The sequence below is a fragment of the Vidua macroura genome (assembly GCF_024509145.1).
Source record: "Vidua macroura isolate BioBank_ID:100142 chromosome W unlocalized genomic scaffold, ASM2450914v1 whyW_random_scaffold_38, whole genome shotgun sequence".
NCBI lineage: Eukaryota > Metazoa > Chordata > Aves > Passeriformes > Viduidae > Vidua > Vidua macroura.
Window position 1 is genome coordinate 2,500,291 of NW_026530535.1, and position 26,941 is coordinate 2,527,231.

Genomic DNA, 26,941 nt, shown 5'->3' on the forward strand with positions numbered 1-26,941 from the left:
GTAATATTATTGCTACATGCTGTTTAAAAACAGCTCTGCTTGAGAAAGTTGTGTTGAGGGTGAACTCAGTATCATGAGCTTTAACTTTGACATTGCCTTTTTTGTGAGGATGTTTTCATGACAGACTGTTCTACAATTATGTACCCTTTAGTTTAAAAAAGAAAAACAACCAAAACTTTAGAGACTGCATTATTTTCTATTAAGAGGAGCTAAAATACTAAGACCTTTTTGACAGTGCCATTCAATTTTTTTAGCTTTCAGTTAAGTTATTACATTGGAGGGTCCAGACTGAAACCTGTAGATTTGACTTTTTTTCCCCTCTTATGTTGTGGATCCCTGTTCTTTCAAAACACAAAAGATTTTAATAGCTTCTTTTTTACTAACAGTTTTCTACAGGTTCCATGGAAAAAACACAACTCTCACAGGATACTTTTGTTATTTGAAAGAAATTGACAGGCATTCATTCTGTCAAATGCTGACGGTGGTTCTGGCTCAGCTTTCCTCCCAGAACATATTACAGGTTTAAAAAAATGAATATGAACTCAGTCATCTTAACACATAAACTGTGTCAATTGACAAAATGTTTAGCCTAACTCTAGGTTGTCACCATAGTCATTAAAACTACACACACACATATGTATATTTATATAGAATATATATTTATATACTTTATGCTAATCTCTGTGTGTAGCAATATTGTATATGTCACCCTTAACTGAAATGTTGGGGTTTTTTCCTTTAAGAAAGACATTAGAATCATAGAATCACAAAAAGGTTTGGGTTGGAAGGGAGCTTTAAGATCATTTAGTTCCAACCCACCGCCATGGCCAGAAACACATTTCACTAGACCAGGTTGCTCAATGCTCCATCCAACCTAGCCTTGAACACCTCTAGGGATAGGGAGTTAGCTTCTCTGGGCAACTTGTTCCAGTGTCTCACCACCTTCACAGCATCTAATCTAAACCTGCCCTCTTTCAATTTGAAGTCATTCCCCCTTGTCCTATCACTGCATGCCCTTGTGAAAAGTCCCTCTCCAGCTCTTATAAGCCCCCTTTAGGTACTGGAAGGTGCTCTAAGGTCTCCTTGAAGCCTTTACTTCTCCAGGCTGAACAACCCCAACTCTCTCAGCCTGTCTTCATAGCAGAGGGACTCCAGCCCTCTGATCAGCTTAGTAGCTTCCTCTGGACTCGCTCCAACAGGTAGACATCTTTCTTGTGTTGAGGACCCCAGAGCTGCATGCAATACTCAGGTGGGGTCTCAGGAGAGCGGAGTAGAAGGGGAGAATCCCCTCTCTCCACCTGCTGGCCATGCTACTTTGGATGCAGCCCAGGATACAGTTGGTATCTGGGCTGCAAGTGCATATTGCTGAGTCATGTCAAGCTTTTTGTCCACAAACACAACTTGTATAAAGTCCCTCTCCATCTTTCTTCAGGTACCAGAAAGCTGCAATTAGGTCACCCCAAAGCCTTCTCTTTTTCAGGCTGAACAACCCCAGCTCTCTCAGCACGTCTTTGTAGGAGAGGTGCTCCACCCCTCTAATCATCTTGATGGCCTCCTCTGGACTTGCTCCAACAGGTCCATGTCCTTCCTGTGCTGGGGACCCCAGAGTTGGATGCAATACTCCAGGTGGGGTCTCACCAGAGCAGAGGGGCAAAATCCCTTCCCTTAACCTGCTGGTCACACCTCTTGATGTAGCCCAGAATACAATTGGCTTTCTGTGCTGCAAGCTCATGTCCAGCCTCTCATCCAACAGCACCCCCAAGTCGTTCTTAGCAGGGCTGCTCTCAATCTGTTCATGCCCCAGCCTGTTGTATACCAGGGGTTGACCTGACCCAGGTGCAGCACCAGCACTTGTTCGTATTAAACCTCATGTGATTCCCATGGGCAATGGGACTTGGACTTGTTGAATTTCATGAGGTTCACACAGACCCACCTCTCAAGCCTCTCCAGGTCCCTCTGGATGCCATCCCTTCCCTCCAGTGTGTCTACCCCACCACACAGCTCAGTGTCATTGGCAAACTTGCTGAGGGTGCACTCAATTCCACTGTCCATGTCACTGACACAGATGTTAAACAGTGCTGGTCCCAACACTGACTCCTGATGACTCCACTTGGACATTGAGCTGTTGACCATACTTTGAGTGTGACCATCCAGCCAATTCCTTATCCACTGAGTGGTCCACCCATCAAATCCACATGTCTTCAGTTTAGAGCCCAAGATGTCATGTGGGATAGTGTCAAATGCTTTGCACAAGTCCAGGTAGATGATGTCAGTTGCTCTTCCCTCATCCACCACTACTGTAACCTCATCATATAAGGCCACCAAGTTTTTTAGGCTTGTTTTGCCTTTGGTGAAGCCATGGTGGCTTTCAGCAATCACCACCTTGTTTTTCATGGTCTTTAGCGTAGTTTCCAGGAGGATCTGCTCCATGACCCTGCCTGGCACTGAGGTGAGGCTGACTGGCCTGTAGTTCCCTGGGACTTCCTTATTTCCCTTTTTAAAAATGATGTTTATGTGTCCCCTTTTCCAGTCAGGGGAAACTTCACTGGACTGCCATGACTTCTTAAATATCTTAAATATGATGGATATCCTTGGCCAGTTCCCTCAGGACCAGTGGATGTATCTTGTCAGGTCCCATGGACTTGTGCACCTTCAGGTACCCTAAATGGTTTCAAACCCGGTCTCAAGTCCCTGCTTTCATCTTCTGCAACTTGAACAGTGTATCTGGAACGCTTGTTGGTGAAGACTGAAGCAAAAAAGTCATTGAGTACCTCAGCCTTCTCCATGTCCTGGGTAACCAGGTCACCCATATCCTTCCTGAGAGGACCCACATTTTCCCCGGTTTTTCCTTTATCTCTGATGTACCTAAAGAAGCTTTTTTGTTACCCTTGATGTCCTTGACCAGGTTTAATTCTATCAGGGCTTTAGCTATCCTAACCTGATCCCTGACTGTTTGGACAATCTCTGTATTCCTCCCAGACTACCTTTCCCTGCTTCCACCCTCTGTAAGCTACTTGTTTGTGTTTAAGTTTGTCCAGGAGCTCCTTGTTCATCCACACAGGTGTTCTTCTCTGATTTCCTCTGTTGGAATACATTGCTCTTGAGTCTGGAGGAGACAATCCTTGAATATCATCCAGCTCTCTTGGGCCCCTCTTCCTTCCAGGGCTCTATCCCACAGCACTCTATCAAGCAGATCCCTGAAGAGGCCAAAGTCAGCTCTCCTGAAATCCAGGACAGTGAGCTTGTTGTGCACCCTCCTTGCTGCCTCAAGGGTCTTGAACTCCACCATTCCATGGTCACTGCAGCCAAGGCTGCCCTTGAGCTTCACATTCCCGACCGCCCCCTCCTTGTTGGTGAGAACAAGGTCCAGCATAGCACCTCTACTCATGGATTCCTCTTTCACTTGGAGAAGGAAGTTGTCATCAGCACATTCCAGGAACCTTATGGATTGTCTGTGCCCTGCTGCATCATCCCTCCAACAGATGTCAGGGTGGTTGAAGTCCCCCATGAGGACCAGGGCTTGTGAACATGAGACCACTCCTATCTGTCTGCAGAAATCTCATCAGCTCAGTCTTCCTGGTTGTGTGGCCTTTAGCAGACCCCCACTATAATGTCACCTGTCCTTGCCCTCCCTTTAATCCTGACTCACAAGCTCTCAGTCAACTCCTCATCCATCACCAGGCAGAGCTCCATGCACTCTAGATGGTCATTGACATAGAGGGCAGCACCCCCTCCTCATCTCCCCTGGGCTATCCTTCCTAAAGAGCCTGTATCCTTCCATTCCAGCACTCCAGTCATAGGAATCATCCCACCATGTCTCTGTGATGCCAATAAGTCTTTCTCCTCCTGTTTGCTCCCTATGCTGCATGCATTGGCATAGAGGCATTTATGTTGGGCCCCGGATGAAGCTGACTTTCTGTCTGGAGTGGCTGGAATTCCTTTGTGCTGCCCTTCAGGTTCTCTCCTGCTGACCTTTGATCCTTCTTTAGGCTCCGGGCATCTCTTGCTGGCTCCAGCATCCATCTACTATGAGTGAGATGGCATGCTATCCCATACCTTATCACTGTTAAACCTGATGATGTCCCCCTCCCCCATCATATCTAGTTTAAAGCCCTGTCAATAAGCTCTGCTAGCTCTTGACCCAAGATCCTCTTCCTCCTTTGAGAAAGATTAATCTCATCTGAATCCAGCAAGCCCGGTGCCATGTAGGCCATCCCATTATCAAAGAAACCAAAATTTTGACAGTAACACCAGTCACGGAGCCATGCATTAGTAGACTGGGTCCATCTGTTTTTTACAATGTCACTGCCTGCACCTAGAAGAACAGAGGAAAAAATAACCTGTGCTCCTGCTTCCCTCACTAACCATCCCAAGGGCTTAAAGTCTCTTTTGATCACCCTTGAACTACTCTTTGTGACTTCATTGCCACTCACATGGAGGACAAGCAATGAATAGTAGTCCAAAGACCAAACCAGGCTAGGAAGTTTCCTGGACTTCCTTGTTCTCTTAGTAACATTTAAATATTAAACTGAAAAATTCAAATGGACAGATGCAGAATCCAGCAGTTTATTGCTTACTGCATATGCTGCTAGTAAATAATGATCGTGTATCTACTGTTTAATGATTATTTTGATTTCCCTCCCCCCTCTCATTTGTAGATTCTTCATGGATTTAAAAATCAAGTTGGGGATGAGAATTGGAGGCGTTTCTCTGACCAGTTTCCTCTTCCCTTAAAAGAGCGCCTTGCAGCTTACTATGGAGTTTAACCTTATGCACTGTGGCTGCAGTCCCACAATTAGAGGTAAGTACGTGAATCTTCCTTGCTAAACAGAGCTGTATAACAAGTCTTCCTCCCTGTTTATATTATATGAAACATAACTAATTCACTAGAATAAAATTTTACTGATATGTTGGAACAACTATCTTTCCATACACACAGTAGTGCATCAAGATAAGGTTGGAAATGTAGGTGTAACAAAGTGCCTGTTTAATAAGTAAAATGATTATTATAATCCTCAAGCCATCATGCTAAAGTAGCAGGCTCCCTTATGACTTATGAATTAGTAGATGACTGTTGTAGTCTAAGGCAGGGATATTGCCCTAGGATAGGAAAGCAAGTTTGTTAAGACACTTTAGCAATGAGAAGTTAAATGCATTCATAACCACATAATATATTACCTTGACATTGAAAAAAGAATGTTATGTTAATCATAGAACAATAGAATAGCCTGAGTTGGAAGGGACCCACCAGGATCAAGTCCATGTCCTGGCCCTGCACAGGACACCCCAAGAATCATACCATGTGCCTGAGAACATTGTCCAAACACTTCTTGAACTCTGGCAGGCTTGGTGCTGTGACCACTTCCCTTGGTGAAGAACCTTTCCCAGATATCCAACCTAAACCTCCCCTGACACAGCTTCATGCCATTCCCTCGGGTTCTGTCACTGGTCACTAGAGAGAAGAGATCAGTGCCTGCCCCTCCTCTTCCCCTCATGAGGAAGCTGTAGACTGCAATGAGGTCTGACCTTAGTCTCCTCCAGGCTGAACAAGCCAAGTTACCTCAGCCACTCCTCGTATGGCTTCCCCTCTAGACCCTTTACCATCTTTGTTGCCATCCTTTGGACTCTCTCTAATAGCTTTATATCTTTCTTATATTGTGGTGACCAAAACTGCACACAGGACTAGAGGTGAGGCCGCACCAGCGCAGAGCAGAATGGAACAATCCCTTCCCTTGCCTGGCTGGCAATGCTGTTCCTGATGCATCCCAGGATACAGTTGTCCCTCCTGGCTGCCAGGGTACTGCTGACTCAAATCCAACTACCCATCAACCAGGACCCCCAGGTCCCTTTTTGTGGCACTGCTCTTCAGCCTCTTGTTCTCCTGTTTGTCTGTACATGTAGGGTTGCCTCATCCCGGGTGCAGAATGTTGCACTTTTCTTTGTTGAACTTCATACAGTTGGTGATTGCCCAGCCCTCTCATTTGTCAAGGTCTCTCTGCAGAACCTCTCTGCCCTCGAGGGAGTCAATAGGTCCTCCCAGTTTAGTGTCTTCAGCAAACTTACTTAGTATCCCTTCAAGTCCTGCGTCCAAGTCATTTATCAAGATGTTGAAGAGAAATGAGCCTAAGATGAAGCCCTGCGGAACCCCACTGTGTGGTGTGATTGACATGCTGGAGGGAAGGGATGGCATCCAGAGGGACCTGGACAGGCTTGAGAGGTGGGTCTGTGCAAACCTCATGAAGTTCAACACGGCCAAGTTCAAGGTCTTACACCTGGATTGTGGCAATTCCAGACACATCTACATGTTGGGCAAAGTGATTGAGAGCAGCCCTGCAGAGGATTTGGGGGTGATGGTTAATAAAAAACTCAACATAAGCTGGCAATGTGTGCTCGCAGCCCGGAAAACCAACAGAATCCTGAGCTGCATTCAAAGGAGCATGACCAGCAGGTTGAAGGAGGTGACACTCCCCTTCTACTCTGCTCTTGTGAGACCCCCTCCCTTGCATACAGTTCTGTTGTCCCCAACATAAGGACATAGAACTGTTGCAGCAAGTCCAGAGGAGGCCACTAAATTGATAAAAGGACTCAAGCACCTTGCCTATGGAGACAGGCTGAAAAAGTTGGGGCTGTTAAACCTGGAGAAGGTTGTGTGGAGACCTCATAGCAACCTTCCAGTATCTGAAGGGGGCTACAGGGAAGCCAAAGAGGGACTCTTCATCAGGAACTGTAATGATTGGACAAGGAGCAATGGGTACAAATTGAAAGGGGAAAATTAGATTAGATTTCAAAAAGAAATTTTTTCCTGTGAGGGTGGTGAGACTGGAACAGGTTGCCCAGGGAGGCTGTGAATGCCCCAACCCTGGCAGTGTTCAAAGCCAGGCTGGATAAGGCCTTGAGCAACCTGGTCTAGTGGGAGGTGTCCCTGCCCATGGAAAGGGAGGTTGAGACTAAATGATTTTTAATGTCCATTCCAATCCCTTAACATTCTATGATTCTATGATTGGTGTCATTGTCCTGGCTGTGTGGTCTATAGTAGACTCCCTCGATGATATCCACATCATTTGATTGTCCCTTAATCCTTACCAAGTTCTCAACCGTGCTATTGCCAACTGCAAGCTCCCTACATTCGCCTGTCCTTTGCATACAGTGCCATTCCCCACCTTGCTTGCCCTGCCTATCCCCCTTGAAGAGCCTGAAACCATCCAACATGGCACTCCAGTTACAGGACTCATGCCACCAGGTGTCATTTATGCCACTGTGTTGTGGTTTAGGAATAGTACTCCCCAATTCAGAGCTATTGGCGATGGAGAGAGACGAGGAGACTGACTGTTGATCAGAATCCGAATTTATTGTGGACTACGTATGCTTATATACTATTCTAGGAAGGCTAGTAATTTTTTACTACAATGATTGGGTTAATCATCACATAAACAAACTTATACATTTTGCAACATCTCTTGCTTGCAGAGGTTGATTCTTCTTTTCCTGTCAGCCAGTCTTAATTCAATCTTCAAAGATCTGTTTGTTCTTGCCAAGGCATCCTAATTATCAGATCTCTTACACTAATCAGGTCCAAAGTACATCATCTCCCTCTTCTCTTTTCAACCAAAAACACTCCTTTAATGGTGTTATTAATTATTCTCTGTACACATTGAAGCAAGCAAGGTATCATGATTAATACAATTATTATCAAAATCATCACATGCATACCTATCCTAAAAAAATCTTTTAGCTAGGGTGCCAAACCCCAGCCACTAAAGGCTCAGGCCCAATCTCCACAAACCAAAAACATTTGTGATGGCAGCCACAGGGGGGGCATTACTGAATTTAGAAGGACTGCCAGAAGTATAATTGTACCAAAAGGTTTGATTCTTATATACAGAATGATAGGGAGAAACATATTAAGTTGTAGACTGATTCTTTCCCGTGTATTTAAAATTAACACAAAAATCCATTTTCACAGAATCCCGGAGCTCTCATTCTTGGGGCTCCAAGGGTGCTTCAGGAGGGTAAGGGATCAAATTTGATTTGATTTGATTTGATTTGATTTGATTTGATTTGATTTCAAAAAATTTAGTGTAAATATTAGTGTAAAGTTCTTGAGCAGCTATACTCCCTTTTTTTTGGCTTTTTTTAAATAGCTGTTCTGGTTTGAAAGCAAAACCAGTGAGAGACTCCAAGTCAGAAATACAATTTATTGGGAAAAGGGAAAAGAAACAAGACATATGCAATAATACAAAAGGAAAACCACTGACAAAGAATACAACCTGACACCCCTTTGGCCAGCGTGTTGGTAGCAGTCTAAATTGGAGTGGCTGCAGTCCTCCTGGAGTGGCAGATGTGGTTCTGTTGGAGAAGTGGTCCTGTAGAAAAGGTGCAGTCAGTCCAGTGGAAAACCCCAGCTGTGTCTGTTATAAATTGAGGCAAATAATTTGTTCAGCCTTTCAAGAGTCAATCAGAAATTTATTGATTACAGCAGGCGATGGCAAGCAAACAGCACTGGGTGCAGCCGGGGAGTTACCGCTCCGCAAACGGCTCACACCGTTTCCACCTTCCCGCACTCTTTTTATACTCTTTTTCTTCCGTGTCTGCGGTATCTCTGGGTGTACTCTGCGCTTGCGCCCTCTGTTGCTAGGGGGTCTTCTTTTACTCTCTGGTAGTCGTTTGAGGAAGGCTCCTCTCTTCTTCCTCGGTGAAAGTCCACTGCCTTGTAATGATCTTTTCCATATAAGGTTATATGTTATATGCACCTAAGTTCTAGTTACACAATCAGCTTAAGTAATCAACATACTAGCTAGTTTCTGTCTGGCGGTTTTCTGTTATCTACACAAGGCTTCTCCTTTGGTTTCTCTCTTGATGAACAAAGAGTCTTTTCTAACTTATCACAGTGTCCTCTTGGGAACCTGTGGAAAGGCTGCCTCTCTGCCCAAAAATCCCAGAATATATCTAGGTGGGAATGCTTAGCTTCTCCCCCCTGTGCAGAGCATCTCACAATGGGCTGATGTCATTCTGAGTCATGCCGTGGGTCCTTGATCACCTGTTAAACAGAAACAGCTCCTGGAGGGAGTTATCTCTGAGTCATGTGCCAAGACATTGATGGGCCCATTAATCGGAGAAAAGGAAAACTGCCTAGAAGACAACTGCTACACAGATGGCGATAGAAAACATCCTGATTTTCAATCTTGGACAATAGCATATGTCTTTCGTGTTATGAACATGAAGGCAAGATAAAAGCAAAACAATACGTGACAAAACAATAAATTTATACTAAGTAAAAATAAATCAGATAATATGTATAATTAGCAGTACATGAAAAATAGAATGGTGACTTAAAACAATGCATTATCAATTGCTTAAATATTATACTATTACTTAGAGTCTGTAGTAATTGGTGTGAAAAATGCCAATCACTTGTTTTATTAAATTTTAAAAGTTTATTAGTAATAAAATAGTTATAAAAATAGTAATACAATTAGAGTAATAAAAATTTGGACAATTAGGATTAGGACACTACAAGACAATAAAAAGCAAAGAATTACGGATGTCTGGATGTTTTTGGGCACTAAGATGCCAAAAACATGCCTTGAGAACAAAGGAATAACCCTTAAAAGCAATAGTCTGTTGCATATTCATATATCTCATACATGATGCATAAATTGCTTGCAAATTAAGAATTTTTCTGGTTTTTGTCAACTTCTTCCCCTTAATCCTGGTGGTCCCATAAAGACGGAAAGAAGGTGGAAGAATGTTTGTCTTTTCCAATAAGGAGGCAGTAACTCTTTATGTGTCCTGTTGCTGTTATCTCTGTGCGAAGAATTTCTTGATTATCTCATCTCTTTCTTGAGCTAGTTAAAAAGTATCTTACATAGCATAGTTTCTATTTTAACATTATGTTATAACCGAAAACTATATTTAACACACTACTTAAGAGAATTATACAGCATAACTTTCTAACATAACACATATAATATTCATTTAAATATTTGTGAAAAGCCACTCATAAAATACGCATTTTTCACAATCGGCAAGCTTCATTTTAAAGTGAGGGCTTGGAGAACTATTCCTGGGTAAGTTTTCCAAATTCACTTTAAAAGGAGGTTTAGCTTTTATAGGTCAAAATTTGGCAAGTCAAAATGACTTGAGCATAGTTTTGGTGTAGAAAACACTTGGGTTTATTGGTATATTTCTCGACTAGTTAAGGCTAGGACTTGGCCAGGGCCCAGGCCCTAACTGGAAGAGGCTCTTGAATATATTCTAAAAACCTCTTAGTAATAGTAGTTAGGAAAGTTCTTTAAAATAATACGTGTCTTATAAATAGCTATACAACAGTATGTGAAGGTTTGTAAAGCAGCTGGCTTTGTCATTTATCTTCGCTAAATAGTAACAAAAAAGGCATTAAACAGCTTACAACTGATATCAATCATAGTATAAAATTGTTACTCATTCTTCAGTACCACTTATAAATAATAAAATAAAAAATTGTTCCTATTTGTATAACAAAATAGTTGTATCTCATAATTTAAATGAGCAAATTTTGACAAAAATTCATTCAGGCTTTATGTCATTCCCTTGTATAGCAAAGAAATTATATCTTATAATTCAAACAGGTATACTTTAACAAAACTTAAAATCAAATTCACTAAAACTTAACTTCAGTAAATCATAACAAAAATATATTTAACAGAACTTAAAGTTAATAACCCTGAGACTAAACAAAGATTAATCTTAGCAAGAATTAACTCATTTAAATTCTATTATTACAAAAAAGTTATGGAAAATTTGTCATATAACAGTTAAACACTAAGGTAATTGTGAAAAACACCAATCACTTGGTTTTTAAAATTTTTAAAGTTTAATAATAATAAAATGGTTATAAAAATAATAATACAATTAGGGTAATAAAAATTTAGAGTTAGGACAATTGCAAGACAATAAAAAGCAAAGAATTACAGATGTCCGGATGCTCTCAGGCCCTTAAGCCCGATAAGCATGCCTTGTGAACAAAGGAATAACCTTAAAAGCAATAGCCTGTTGCATATTCATACATCCCATACATGATGCATAAATTCCTTGCAAATTAAGAGCTTTTCTGGTTTTTGTCAACTTCTTCTCCTTAATCCTGGTGGTTCCATAAAGACAGAAAGAAGGTAGAAGAATGTTTGTCTTTTCCGATAAGGAGGCTGTAACTCTTTATGGGCCCCGCCACTGCCATCTCTGTGCGAAGAACTTCTTGATTATCTCATCTCTTCCTTGAGCTAGTTAAAAAGTATCTTACATAGTATAGTTTCTATTTTAACATTGTGTTATAACCTAAAAATACATTTAACATGCTACTTGAGAGAATTAATACAGCATAACTTTCCAACATTACACATATAATATTCATTGTAACATTTGCGAAAAGCCAATCATAAAATATGCATTTTTCACAATCCCTCCTCTTATTCTTTATAAATCATTTGGCTTGAGCAATATTTCTTATCCACTTGCATTCTTTGGACTCTGTTGGTAATTAAATAAAACATGGGATTAAACAAGGAAGAAACATCAAAACAGTTGTAACACATAAACGGAAGTATCCTAATCCACCATCCCATTCTCAATACATTACCCCACCAGTTAGTTTTTGACCTTGTTTTCCCATTTTTGGACTGATACCTGGGTTATAATTTTTTTATTATATCCTTTGTTTTTCCCAGGATGACCTCCCTATTGTCATCTGTTTTCAACAATCTGATATATTAAACTTTCCACAAACACCCCCTTCGACAGCCAATAAATAGTCTAAAGCCAACCTATTCTGATACACTACAGTTTTTGTTTGGCTTTGCTGACTCGATATTAATTTCAATGCCTGAGCGGCTTTGTTTGTTATCATCTTTATAACTACTTGGAGTCCTATAATACTATTCAGTATATAATTTGGGGTCAATATAGAGCTAGATTGCTGTGCTGGTATCACCTTTTTTTTTTACTAATTGCCTTTTTACTGAATCTTGGACTATATCTCTGAGATCAAATGTAAAACAAATCCATCTCTCTCCTTTTGGACATTCAATGCCCCATCTATTACCGCTTTTTCCTAAGTTCCTTGTAATCTTGTATTTTTCCCCATTTTGCCTGCAGGTACTTAATTTGGATGGGTTATAACAGTGGTTGTTGACATGGGTGTGTGTAACAAAAAAGGAACGTTGGTTTCTTTCCATGTAATACTTTCTGTAGCATTTGTGACACGATCTTGCCGGTATCTCGAAAGGTAAAAGACAACAAATGAGAGATAGAAACAGGAATAACAGAGGTCTGGTATGGCTTATACCCCCACCTCCCCTGCCTATGGAGTTGCTTCCCATAGCAGGTATGTGTGATCTTCTCGGTGGCGAGTACAGTGGTCAATCCAGGCTTGCCCTCTGTTTCCCTTGTCACTCCTTTTGATTAATTTTTTTTTTTAGGCAAGTCCTTTTTGACACTCCTTAACTGTGGTTTCCTACCCTTCCTCAGGTATCTCTCAGTCAACAGGCACTGATAATTCCTATCCACAAAACTAAGTTATTACTTCAGTTGTTTTGAGTTCTATCTGTATAGGGGATAGATTCAGTACTCAATACCTCTTGCAATGAGAACATAGATTTTGTGAGCTCCAATACCAATTATTCCCATAATTTAAACATTTACTTATAACCCAGCTAGCGTGTCCAGTAATGGGATGAATCAAAAGAAGTATACAGTATAGTATTAACGCTAATTTCCCTTCTTCCCTGTACAAGTCGCAGGCTAACGCCAGAATATAAGAACTCTTTGACTAAAACAGTCCCGATCCTCCTGTTTGAAGTGGCAGTAGGGGCTTATTCACGCAGTGCTTAAAACCAGTGATGTAAGCTTTGCCTTATTTCTCAGTTAGGTGTTATTCTTTGTACCTTCCTTGGATCATTTGGGTCTTCCCAAACCGTTACCACCCAGTCCCAGTTGAAAGTCAATTTGGTTTCACCCGGTTTAGATGTGATAGTCCATTCCTCAAGTTTCTTCACAAGTTCTTTGATTTTGCTGGCATGAATTCACCCTCTTTCTGTGATTCGGATTGCTGCTTTAGTAGTACCTGGAAAGGACTTCTTAATAACACAGTGTTAAAAGACAGTACTGCATTAACTTTTACCATTAGTTTTCTTCAAAACTTCCTGGGTTTAACTAAACTGTTTTTCTACAGCTGCCTCTTGTATCCAGCTGTGTTAATAGCTGCAGAGGCAAATTTTTCTTCCTGTGAGCTATAATTAGTTAACACAAGATGTATCACATCTCTTGCTTTTTACTTTTTGGGTGACATTTAACTGTTTTAGCCTTACAGACCCATTCTTTAGAACAAAAGCCTCCTCTTCTTAACAACAACAAAAAAAAAACAGAAAAAAAATCTTGTCAAAAAAACCTACTTTGTGAGGTTTTGGAGTGCCAACTATTTTTGCTTTAATCCTTATCTCTTCTTTTTCACAGCTTTGCGTTTAACTCTGTTCTTGGCCTCTCCTCCTACCCTGTTGTCACTCTACCTAGCGGGGGAGAACTTACAGACAGCCACGGGCATGGTGACTTTCTCTCTCTTTCTCTCCCTTTCTCTCTTCACATTTCAACATCTACATTCCAACATCAGTCCACCTTCCAACATCAGTCTTCATTCTAACATCTCGGAGAGGTGAGTCTGCCAATCACCCCTTCCCCCTTTTTCAACTTCTTTACAAATTAAATTACCTTTGTTATATGTGTTCTGCAAGCATGCAATTCACAGCACCCTTCCCTTAGGCTACTAGCTGGTCACAGCTGACACAGTGCTAAAACTAAAGACTTGCTTTGCTATCACAATTTTTCCATTCACAAGCTTGAAAAGGTCGCAGGAACAAGATAAACAACAACTTACTTCCAAAGTGACCCTGCCTGCACTAAAAAATTTAAGGCAGTGTTAGTTAGTGTAATGCAATTTGCAACGAAGACAAGGTTTGATTTGGGAAGGGCATCTGAGGACACAGAGTATGAGTTTTACAAATCCATATTTTGAAGAGGAAATGGACAAAATATGAATACAGTGGGGGGACAGCAAGTAAGGAATTCATCTCTGCAATACTCTCCCTTTGACTGCCAGGATACATTGTCTAAAGAGGTTCCTGTGGTACAAACAATAACTGGATGGGAAGAGGCACTCTTGAATTTAAACCTTAATGTCATAATAGGAAACAGCACCTGAGCACTGCAGTGGTGAAGCATCTTGCCTGCAAACTCACCAGAGGCAAGTGACTGCTGCCATGCTGCAGGGCTACCTGCAGCACAGAGGGAATCATGGCCAAGCCCTCCCTGCAGGCCTGGATAAACCACACAAGGAACCCACAACTTCCTCACAGCTCTCCAACTCACTCAAGAAATAAAACCTACAGCAAGCAGAGACCCCCCCCCCCATCTTTTTTATGTGTGTGTCACACACCCACAGTAATGCTGAAAGTAACAAATTAACAGCTTCCATTAGAAGATACTGAAACCTTTTCTTCGTCTAGCTTTGTAGGTTCCCTTTTATATATGTAGTCACCTCCAATTCTGGGTAAAAAAATGAGCCTTATTTTTCAGAAGTGCTATGCATGCACAACTCTAGCTGCTGTTCCAGGTGCACTGCAAGTAATCAGTACTTCCAGAAAAACTAACAAACAAACAAAACAAAAACTAAGACAGCAAAAACACCTTTGGGTACCTGAAAAAGGACTGGCTGGAAGGAAAAATGTTTCTCATTGACCTACTAATCAGCTGGTGTTACCTTTAGTTTAACTTTTGTTGCCGCCATACGTGACCAATAAACCGTTCCTGCCAAGCACGGAGTAAATGGACAAATTCCTTCCTCTTTGCCGGGTCCCTAGCGCACGGTAACAGCGGTTGGCCAGCCCACGCACCCGAGACACGGAGCCGTGTCCGGGAACCCGCGGCAGCAAACCCCGGCAGCACGTGGAAGCTACGCCACAGCCGGGCTCCCAAGAGCCACGTGCAGCCGGGGAGAGCAAAAACCCACGCCGCAAACTTTACACACTGAGAACCACTTGATTGAATAGCCTTGCCTCGACTCAAAATAAATTAAAACCAGGTTTTGCTATGTCACAGCTGTAAACTAGTTTTTCAATCCTAGAGTACAGCAAGTTATGTATTTCAAGATGAAAAATCACAATGCAAATTGGAATAAATAGTTTTAACTACTTGTACACAGCAAAGGGAAAAGAATTAGCTGAATCAACAGCTCAATGAAGCCATCTGCTCCGTATGAAGCATCCTCCCCTATTTCCTTCTCCAGCCCAAACTTCCTTGTTAATTTTTCTTTATCCTCTTGGCCTAATTTTAAAACTCTAGCTGTCATCTTCCCATCTTCTGGGATAACCCCTATTCCTAATTTCACTTGTAAATCTCGTCCTAATAAGTTGCTACCCTCCCCTGGGACTAATAAGACATCCCTTATTTAAAATTTAGTTTTTCCCTCAATTGCCATATTTTTAATGACAGGAACTGTGAAACTCTCTTCTCTTGCCCCTGTTACTTTACAGTATTTTTGCTCACACTATAACTTTTTGGAATATTTAACAGACAGGTTCTTTCTGCCCCTGTGTCTACCACAAATTCCAATTCTTCTTCTTGGGGACCCACTTTTAAAGTCATCACAGGCTCCAGATGGTATTTGTCCCCTAGAAAATAGAGCCTTTGACACCCCTATTCTTCCTCTGTGTTCATCTCTTTGAAGATTTTCAGATCTTTTGCCCGTTTAGGACAGTCCCTCTTATAATGTCCTTCGCCCCCACAGTAAAAACAGACATTCCTGGAATGCTCCTGAGGCTTGGTTTGTATTGGGGTTTTATTCATTTCTGTTCCCCTGTCTCTACAACCGTCATATCTAGGAGTAGTGCCTGTGTGTTTTTGATTTTTCTTGTAATTGTTTTCTCTCATGGTGACTGCCATAATTTCTGCCTTCTGTTTAGCTTTTTCCTCATCTCTCCGGGCATAAACTTTCTGAGCTTCCTTCAATAAATCCTCTAATGGTTTATCATGCCAATCCTCAATTTTTTTCTAATTTCTTTCTAATATCTGGCCAAGCATTTGTAACAAAGTTAATTCTCAACAAAGCTTTTCCCACATCAGTTTCAGGATCTATTCCAGAATATTGTTTTATATTTCTCCTAAGTCTGTCTAACCATTCGGTTGGGGTCTCTTCTTTCCCCTGCTGTGCCTCAAAAGCTGTTTTCCTCGAGGTGCTGCCCCTTTGGGCTGGTCGGGCAGCCGCGAGCAGTGAGGCGGAGGCCAGTACCGAAGCGGCGGGTGGCAAAAGAGAGAGCGGGGTGGCTGCTGCGGGCAGCGGGGCGGGAACCTGCAGAGCCGCCGCCGCGGGCAGCGAACTCGCGCCTGGGACAGAAACTGGGGCATGAACACGCGGCAAGCCAGGACCTGGGGTAGGCGCTGGGGCCGGGACAGACACTGACACCGGGGCCGGCGGAGCTGAAGGGAGCAGCTCGCTGGGACTTAAAACCGGCGCTGGGGCCGCAGGTGGTGCAGGCGCGAATGGGAAGGGAGGGGGTATAACTTGTAAAGGATCCCATTCTTTTTCTTTTCCTCTTTTTTCCTCTTGCTCCCCTCCCTTCTCCTTCCCTTATTTTCTTTTCTTGTTTTGTTTCGGGGATTTCTGCTACCTTAAAGTTTTTTATTTTCCTGAAATCCCCTGTCCAACATGTGGCATATTCTCTTTCTTCTGGATTAAACGGTTCCTTTGAGTTTACAAATACATTTAGAGCCTGACAAATCCATCTTTCAAAAGAACCATATCTAGGCCAATAAACGTGGTCAGATCTTATTTCCTTTGTTGGCCATTCAAGCATACAAAATTGTATCATCTTTTCTTTGTCCTTTTTTCTTGTACAAGGGTTTTTTTCCCACTTGGCTAACATAACTCCCAGGGGACTATCCTGGGGTATCTCTGTTGATAATTTCTTACTCCTGGATTTCTGTCCCGTTTTTCAAGATCTTATCTATTCACCCCCTGTCTCTGTTTTTCACTTTCCTCTCACTACCTAAATACCACTTTTCTTTCGACTATATTCTCAAAAAACCTCCTTTTTCTCACACTACTTTTCAATACAATACACTTTCCTCCGAGGAACTATAATAAAGCTTAAAATAAACAATCTACATTACATATACTTTCATTCGTCCACATTCACTCAACTTTATTTTTCACTTACTCTTACACACAACGAAACAACTACAACAACAAGGTACCTTTTATTTTTCATCACACCTATTACACTTTTAGGTGTCCCTGGCCAGTCCCGGTGTTCTTGGATACCCCTCAATCCAGCTCTGTTGTTCCCAACCCCAGATCCTCTCAGGCTTATCCTCAAACCGGCAAAATTTTTACTCAATCCTGGGTGCTCTCGAATATTAATATCTCAACCCAGCAAACTTAATTCTGGGTACTCTCGAATATTAATATCTCAACCCAGCAAACTTAATTCTGGGTGCTCTTGGAATATTAATCCGTCAACCCAGCAGGTTTAATCCTGGATGTTCTTGGGCATTCTTATCCCTCAATCCAGCAGAATTTTTAGGGGCCCCTCCCACACATTTTACCTTTTATTTTTCCCCAATAGATTATGCCAAGAAAACCCTCTTTTTACCTTTTATTATTTTTTTCTTCCCAATTAATTACCTTTTATTCCCCCCCCCCCACCAAGGGGTCCCACTTTTTCCCTGAGACCCAGTCCCAGTTTCCCCGGGGGAGGGGGGATTCTCTCACTCTTTTTTATCACTCGCTTCGTCTCTTTACCGGCCGCTTTTCTCGCGAAAAAGACGGAAACGCAGCATGGGAGACTACCGCTCTCGCTTAGCAGGTCTGGGATAACCAGCCCGCCTCTCATTCACACACATTCATCCCCCTTTATCCGCCCCGTCCCAACAAATACGTGTACACTTTAGTCTTAGGGGCTAATTACCGCGGTTTTAGGGAATCCCTTCCCTTTTCTTTGTCTTGTTGTTTCCTTTTGTCCATTGGATCGTAACCTGCGTCTGTCGGTCACACCAGGGGAGCACAGTGAGGCTGCCTAACAGGGCAGGACGCGTCTCCCTCACTCTGACTCTCCTAAGGCACTGGCAGAGAGGTGTTAAGAACCATCCTCTGCTACCATAATTGTGAAAAACGCCAATCATTTGGTTTTTAAATTTTTTAAAGTTTAATAATAATAAAATGTTTATAAAAATAGTAATACAATTAGAGTAATAAAAATTTAGAGTTAGGACAATTGCAAGATAATAAAAAGCAAAGAATTACGGACGTCCGGATGCTCTCGGGCCCTTAAGCCCGATAAGCATGCCTTGTGAACAAAGGAATAACCTTAAAAGCAATAGCCTGTTGCATATTCATACATCCCATACATGATGCATAAATTCCTTGCAAATTAAGAGCTTTTCTGGTTTTTGTCAACTTCTTCTCCTTAATCCTGGTGGTTCCATAAAGACGGAGAGAAGGTGGAAGAATGTTTGTCTTTTCCGATAAGGAGGCCATAACTCTTTATGGGCCCCGCCACTGCCATCTGTGTGTGAAGAATTTCTTGATTATCTCATCTCTTCCTTGAGCTAGTTAAAAAGTATCTTACATAGTATAGTTTCTATTTTAACATTGTGTTATAACCTAAAAATACATTTAACACACTACTTGAGAGAATTAATACAGCATAACTTTCCAACATTACACATATAATATTCATTGTAACATTTGCGAAAAGCCAATCATAAAATATGCATTTTTCACAGTAATTATGCAAGTGAACAACTGTATTGAAATTGTAGCAACATGAATTTACTGTAAGAATTAAACTCTTGTAGCTTTTAAAGATTGCTTGTGTGATATATTTAAGTTCGGCTTAATAAAAATAATGGGATATAAACACTGAAGGCTAAAACAATAAAAATTTAGTTATATAGTACTAAATAGCTGTACCAAAAGATTCACATTAAAATTACTTTGTTAAAAAGGAAAGCAACTGGTAATATAACGGGTTTGACTAAAGCGAGGTGTCCCTCAGGGCCTTTAATTTGCACTAAGTGTTGGCTCTGCAGGCTCTGGCTATTCCCACCCATGCCTGAGAGCACCTGAGGCACAGTCGTTAATGGCCAATCACTGGGCCATTGGCTTTTTGAGATAACAGTCACATCTGCACCACTATCAAGGAGTCCTGTTAAAATTATGTCCCTGCCTTTCAGAGTCACTTTGCATTGGCATGTGGGATGCTGAGATGTAATACATTGTGTCCAAAAAATCTGTGTGACCTCTGTGGAACCAAACCCCCCTCCCCTCTGTTCAGCTATCGGGGGTGCAGATAGGGGTGCTGCCGGGACAAGTATGAGTTGGGCTATATTGCTCCCTGCCGGGACCTCACGGGGCGGCTGGGGGGTCCAAGCCATGATCATTATTTCCCCAACTGACTCAATGACCCGTGGCAGCACAAACAACCCTGGTACTGAGGTAGATGATCTGCCTATAAGGAAAGCGTGGTTACCAGGTTTTAAGGGTCCATAGATTCCTATAGGGAGACAAAAAACTGAGCAATCAGACAACTTTACCGTGTTATTGGTTGATATGTCCAGTCCTGCACTGCCTGGAGTGGCTGCACATAGGTTGGCGACAGTCTGGTAGGGGCTGCTTGTGGTCCGGCAAAGGCTGCTTGGGGCGGCGACTGGGCTGAGGCTTGTGGGGGTCTGCTCTGAGGCATCGGCTGGGGCATCTGTGTCTTTGCGTGGTGGTGCTCCGCACTTTGGCTCCGGTTTCCTGATATCGGAAAATTTTTTCCTCACCCTTTTTGGAACAGTCCTTTTTCAAATGCCCAGATTTCCCGCAACCAAAGCACGTTCGGGGGTCCTCCTACTTAAGAGCCTTTTTCTTTAATTGCATCCAGTTATCATGAGGGTCAAGAGGGAATAGATCAGTCTCATAATCTGAATCTATTGGTTCTGGATCAAAGGGCTCCCCCTCCTCCTCACTGCTAGAGCTGAGATCAGCAATATAAACTGCTAACGACTGTGAGAAAGGATGCCTTCCCCTCCTTTGTCTGGGCAGGGGTGAGGTTGATGACTGCGGCCCTCTTCAGTATCAGAGGTGCCAGTTTCAAGTGGGCAGGGAGAGTCAGAGTGAGGAGAGACAGCAGGGTGGGGGGCCTTGGCAGTATCTGCAGAGGATACAGCCCGAGACTGCTCTTGCTTTTTGTTATATATGAAAAATTATCCAGCCGAATTTAAAAAAAAAATTAAAAAATTATTTTAGCAATAGAGATCTAACTTAGCCAGCCACAAGGAAAAGGACAGTGCCGAGCCCGGGATCGGCACTGGGTGCGAGACACAGAGATCAGCCTCAGCAGAGGTTTCCCCCTATGCTCCCACACCACCATCCTGGTACAAGCAATCTTTATAGGGAAAATTTTGCCTGAAGCCAGGATTTCGGCATTCAGTCCTTTGTTTCATTCAGAGTCCCATAAGTTGATGAGATTTCCTTCTCGGCGACAAGGTAGAACAATTCGAAGTCAGTTGTCGTTGAAACTCTTGATGAAATTTACGGGAACACGGTATTCACATGTCTCGGCCCGGGGGGGATGTTCCTGATGTCCATCTCAGGTCGTTCACACGATGATCAGCGCCTGGGTGTCTCCATATCGCTTCAGATAAGGCCCATCTCCTGGCGAGCCACATCCTTTTGCTTGTAAATCGGGTTTCAACATACACCTGGTTTTGCCTGAGAAGGGGGGGCTTCTAATGCAAAAGGGTACATTCTAACAACTATTTAATATTATATATATCATGCTAAAAATGGCGCGAATTATACCTGTTACATATAACACGTTTTCAATGTCTCAAAAATTATTCTCCAGGACGGGAGCATACACATTGCTGGCTCATATCCCGTAGTAGCTAAATCATAGAGCTTCACCCCCACATCATCCCAAACAGCAGTTGTAAAAATAGAGGAGTCCAGGTTTGGCAAAAATTTGCCATGTTTCACAAGCAAAGCACACATTAGTTCAAAAACGCCTCTCTTCTTTAGACATACTTTGTCCTACGTTTCCCCTGGCTCACCTCCTTTCTCCGTGGTGGGATTGTTTTGGGCCCGCTCCTGGTTCTCGCACCAGCACTTCCAGTTCCAGGGGACTCATCGATTGCAGCCAGATAGGCTGTTCCTTGCTCCTCACGTGGGGCACCAATTATCGGTGATGGAGAGAGACAGGGAGACTGTTGATCAGAATTCGAATTTATTGTGGACTACGTATGTTTATATACTATTCTAGGAAGGCTAGTAATTTTTTACTACAATGATTGGGTTAATCATCACATAAACAAACTTATACATTTTGCAACATCTCTTGCTTGCAGAAGTTGATTCTTCTTTTCCTGTCAGCCAGTCTTGATTCAGTCTTCAAAGATCTGTCTGTTCTTGCCAAGGCATCCTAATTATCAGATCTCTTATTCTAATCAGGTCCAAAGTACTTCACAGCGCCTTGGAGACTCTTCCAAGGTAGATGCCACTCACTCACTCACTCCCTCTCCTTTCACCTTCCCCTTCCCATTTCAGGGATGGAGTTGAGAATTGGAGGCACAAAAATGTGAAAATCACAGGTCCAGATAAGAACAATTTACTGGAAACAGCAATGAGATAAGGAAACAGTAACACCAACATTATTAATAACAAAAGGTATAAGACAAAGAAATCATTTACATAGAAAGTCAAACAATGCTGGATCATTTCACCTGCCACTGGAAAGGAGAGAGTGCCACTGGCTGGAAAGGAGAGAGTCCCTACTCCCTTCACAAGTGAGGTGAGATGATATCAAATAACATTAGGGTCTGGGCATGCCCCCCTGCCGGCTACTGTAAAAAATTACCCTGTCCTGGCCAAAACTAGGACACAGTGATGCCATACCTCAGGGACTGGGCCAAGGGTTTGAACTCCTCTTGCTTGTTCCTCATTCTGTGCGCATTGGTACAGAAACATTTCAAGTGTGGTTCACTGTAGCCAATACGTTGTGTGGCAGATTGAAGAATCTCACTGGCACTCAGTCCCTCAGATTTGGGTGTGCCATCCCACTGATCATCTCTGACAAGCCTGGTTTTGTCCCTTTCCCCATTTCAGTGTAGTTAAAGCTCTATCAATGAGCCCCACTAACTCCAGTGCAAAAATCCTTTTTCCCCTCTGAGAAAAATGCATGCTGTTAGGTGTAAGCAGGCCTGGTGTTGTATGTAATCTGTAACTTTCCTGACTGTAAACATTAATGTTTTGTGCATGCTGATGTGTTTAATATTTCCATGTTCCACTTTATGCACCAATTCATAATTGTTATAGTTCTGTCTGGAGAATGATTCAACTTCAGAAAAGAACAGTGATTGTGCACTCTAGAATATTTTTATTCTTATACCACCTTGCTTTGTATGCTGTTTGTTCACAATGTATAAATCAAGCTTTCCACATGTAGTGTGATACTGTGAAGAGATTATTATACTACCCAGAAAAAGAGGGCAAATTGTATTTATGCATTCAGTCTTTATATAAATTTAATACTTGCTCTAGAATTTTTATGCTGAAATTATGTGAGTGAATCATGCAATTCTGTTGTATTGTTGAATGGACAACTATTTAAAAGACAGCCTAAGATTTGTCAGTCAGTGACATAAGAAATTGAATTACATTTTTATCTGAAAAATTGATTAAAAAAATGAATAATTTTCAAGCATTTACATATTTATAAATTAGGGAATTTTAGTTCTGAAATAAGTGAGTTTTTTCATCCTAATGGAGAGGATTCCAAAGTGGTAAAATTGGCAATTAGTCTCAGCCATAATGGCTCCTCAGTACAAAACATCTTGTTTAATCCATCTAAAAGTGAAATTGTTAGGTTAGTATAAGGTATGTTTAATATTCTTTCTCTAACTACCTGTAGTGGGTTCCGTGTTGGTTAATCACTAGTGTATTTATTAGAATGTGCTTACTTATTTTCTGTTGTGATATAGGATTAGGAGAAAGGTAAAGTAGGCTCAAAACTTTAAAAGGGTATAACAAGAAATTTATTAACAGTAACTAAAAGAAAAAGTAATAGGATCCAAAACAAAACTTTCTGGATACTTCTCTTACCCCTACAACTTTTTCTTTCTCAATGACAATGTAAAGAAACAAAACTTAAAATTTCACTTAGTTTATCACTTTTAGAATAGTCTTTCTTTAGTTTACCTAGGGAGAGAAGTCTCTTTTGTTAATGTTATGGAGACTTCTCCACAAGAAAACAGTTTTCTCGTGGCTTTCAATTCTCAGGAATTGCAGCCACCCGGGAAAATTTGCAATCATGAAATCCCTCTCATTTTCTACAAGTTTTTCTCATAGTTGTGTTTATGGTTTATGTCAACTTATGGGGTACTGTTTTAAAGATGAGTTGTTTAAAGGCAAAGGTTCTTATTATCTATCTCTGAAATCACTTTCTTTTTGGGGGCACAGGATTTTCATCACTCTTTTCTCCTTCTCTGTTCAAACTTATAGGATCACAGCTACTTTAACATTTGCTTACTTATCATGGAGTTTTTTGTTCGATATTTACAATTTGAACACTTTTATCTCCTCATACCTTCATGCGTTATAGGGAAAGCTTTTCTCTATAGCTTTATAAGAGGATTTTAGCCCCAAGATGAAGGCATCTCCTCATCCCTCCCATATGGGACTTGACTTTTTCTTCACTGACTTCAGTGTTTTCATGTTGTTCTTCTATATTGTCTGCCTTTTGTTATTTTCTCTCACTCGAGGGAGGATTGAAGTACTGAAAGAGTTAATATCTCGCCCGGAGCTTGCAGATGGTCACCTGACCCCAGTTGGGTTTGGTAGCTTGCGGCGGGAACTGCAGCCAGGGGGAGACTGATGGCGTTCTCCTCTCCCCTGCCCGGTGGTTGTGGATGAATCTCAACGGTGGTAGAATTTTGGCCGAGCCGGCCCGGCCCGGGGCTGTTCCTTGGGGCTGGCAGACTCAGCTCGGCCCCGGGCTGGCGGCGGGCTGGCCCAGCAGCAAGATGTTAGAAATCACAGCCATGGCCCGGCCCGGTCCGGCAGCTGATGGTGGGGGCCCAGCGGGTGCCCCGCGGCAGGGGCCATCCGGCCTCAGCCTGGCCGAGACAGGGGCTGGGCCGGCCGTATTACCTGGTTGCCGGAACGGAAAGTTCTCGGGTTTCTTTCGTCTTTAACACGTGCTTTTTACAGAGGCGTGTACAGCTTCCTAGTGGCAGGAAGCTTTGCATCACTTCCGTAAATGCCTCTCATGCAAAACCACCACATTACCTCATAATCTTGTACTAAAAAGGCACAGGCTTGTTAGAATATATAGGACTGCTTTTATCTTAAATCTAAGCCACAATAGTGGAATTGTCAGTCTAGCTTTAAAGTAAATGGTGTTGTTTAATGAATTTATTTGGTACAAATGGGCTCTTTCCTTAAAAGAGAAAATCTAGGCTTAAATTTGTTTTTGCATTAAAGGTTGGCACCTACCCCTTAAAAAAGGCAAAAAGCTCTTTATTTATGCACTGATCTGTCAGTTAAGGTTCAAGATAAGATTTAACTATACCTCTATATTTTCCTTTTACAGGTCCTTCAGTCTGGGAGACTATGAGGGAGACTCTGCACCCAGGGAAAATGTTACCCTTTACTGGGGGGAAGGGTAAACCAGTAGGGAATACAGTACAGTCCCAACCCTACTGGGAGGGGTGGGAGGGAGGTGTTGCTGTCACTGTATTAAGTCGATGTTGGGAAATGTTTTAACATCTGGAGCCTTTGTCGGTGGAAATAGTCTCCTATTACAACTCTGCACTGGATGTGAAGAAGAAAAAAAGTCTATTAACAAAACAGCACATTCTGGATTATTGTGGGGAATTGTACCGAAATAAGAACCATATAATTGAACCATAGGGATACATAAAGAGAAAAACTATTTTACGCACAATAAAGGAAACCTACAAATTGAGGTCACAGACAGTAAAAGGCTTTCTTTTTTTAATGTTTTTTTTTAAGTAAGGATTTTCTACATTATTTCATCCTGCTTAATGGGACTCCTAGATAATTTGCATGTTAATGAATAACTCAAATTAAATTAGTACAGTTAAAATGCAGCTTGTGTCAGTATTAGGAGCAGGCACTTGCAGTGTACAATATAGAAACCCTGTCGAAAATTAATAGAGGTTAAGCTGGACAAAATGAAGTAACCTGCAAGCTGCAAATGAGTCACTCACTCCTTTCATTTTTGGGGTAAGGGGAGGGACAAATCAAAGGAAAGAGTCACATCTTAATTTTTGCATTTAAAAAAATTAAAGTAGCATCATTTGGTTATTGTAATTAATTAGCTTTAATTTCTAGAGTAAGGCATTATTCTTAACATGCAGTGTAAGGTTCAGGCATGCATTCTGGCTCATAGTGATCAGAGGTAATTTAAATTAGTGGGAAAGTAGCATGCTTGCATCACATAGAATGAAATTGGTATACATTTACCTATGTGGCATCAGTCTTATGTTGCAGTTTACCAATTCAATATAGCCCTGCAGTTAAAATTATTTTTCTGAGATTCTGTGGATCTTATTTTTATTAAGAATATAGTTATAAAGTACTGTAGTTAACAATTAGGCCTTAAAATACCTTTTTAGGATCTGTTAAGATTAAGATTCATATTGTATTGTGTGTAACCTGCACAATGTGGAAAGCTGATATAACTGCAAAATATTTGCCTCTGTGCTGTCAGTGTGATGTGCTTTCTGCATGGTTATATGCTAGTGATTTTTAGCAGAATCTCTAAAAATTATTTACATGGTAAGACCTGTTAAAGGCTGCATAAATGTTAATTCGCACATAAAGACAATTGTAGAAGTTGATGACAGTTGCTATATTTGTGTTTATTCCCACTCAATGTATTACCTTTTATGCTTAATTTTTGTTCACAGCATGATCTTAGAGATGTTTAAGTTAGTGGATGTAATACAGGGTATCTATAATGTATTGGCATGTGTTGGTGGCCCTTTGTGATATAATTAAATGCACAAGGGTGCAAGTTTAAAGCTAAAGAGTGAAAGTTGGTTTGGATCCTCTTCATTTCATTTGTTTAGCTTTTCTGTTGATTTTTTTTCTTTTTTTCCTCTACTTACATGTATTCCTGTGAATAAATCTTTGTTAAAGTAATCCTTTACTTTTCTTTCAATGTGTTTTTTCTTATGTACTGTGAAGGTGAAATCCTAACTGGTAAACTTGATCTTGTGTTTATCTGAAAATGGCAAGTCTCTATTTAGATTGCCTAAAGTGTATCCCATGATGTTAAAGGAAAATGGAGAGACTTAACTGTGCTGGTCAGAGGTGAAACTGCAGCTTTCCATTTTTCAAGTGCTGCATAATTAACCTGCAAAACAAAACTAAGCCATAACAGCCTTTTTATAGATTTCTTTTCTCACCTTTGCATTGCAAAATTGGTTATTGGATAACAGTTTGGGGTTTGGGTTTTTTTGGTGTTTTGTGGTTTGTTTGTGGGGGATTTTTTGTTTTGTTTGTTTGCAGTTGTTGTGTAGTATTTTTTATGAACTTGCTACTCTTTGCATGGTTCTGTTCTTTGAGTGTTAAATGATGTAGCCATTGCACTGAAGTTTGAGCTGTATGACTGTGGACTTATAAATGCTGTTATGCTGTTTTAAAAATTGGGGGGGGTTACATGCACATTTTAAATGTGTCCCGCTCTCCACCCCATCCTTTTTTTTTATTTTTGTGGCTTTGCAAATATGAATGGATTATGCCTGAAGAATAGTTTGAACATGTACTGTATGAAGTACATTCACTAATGCTTAGTACATAGTATTTATTCAAATTGGTCAAATTTGCATGTGATAACTTCCTTTCAAATTA

At 41.4% G+C, this 26,941-nt stretch overlaps 1 protein-coding gene across 2 annotated transcripts in view; it reads left to right on the forward strand.

Moving 5' to 3' along the window:
• Positions 1-26,237, forward strand: part of LOC128822736 (transportin-1-like) — a 174,811-nt gene extending 148,574 nt beyond the window's left edge. Inside the window, exons 25-26 of one of the 2 annotated variants that reach the window (XM_054004547.1) lie at positions 4,659-4,801; positions 24,654-26,237. In XM_054004547.1, the coding sequence (XP_053860522.1) occupies positions 4,659-4,766 (108 nt within the window). In that variant the 3' untranslated portion in view covers positions 4,767-4,801; positions 24,654-26,237. Of the gene's footprint in view, positions 1-4,658; positions 4,802-21,610; positions 21,653-24,653 lie in introns of those variants that run through there. The other variant, XM_054004548.1, reaches the window with a different exon arrangement.
• Positions 26,238-26,941: the final 704 nt, after the last annotated feature.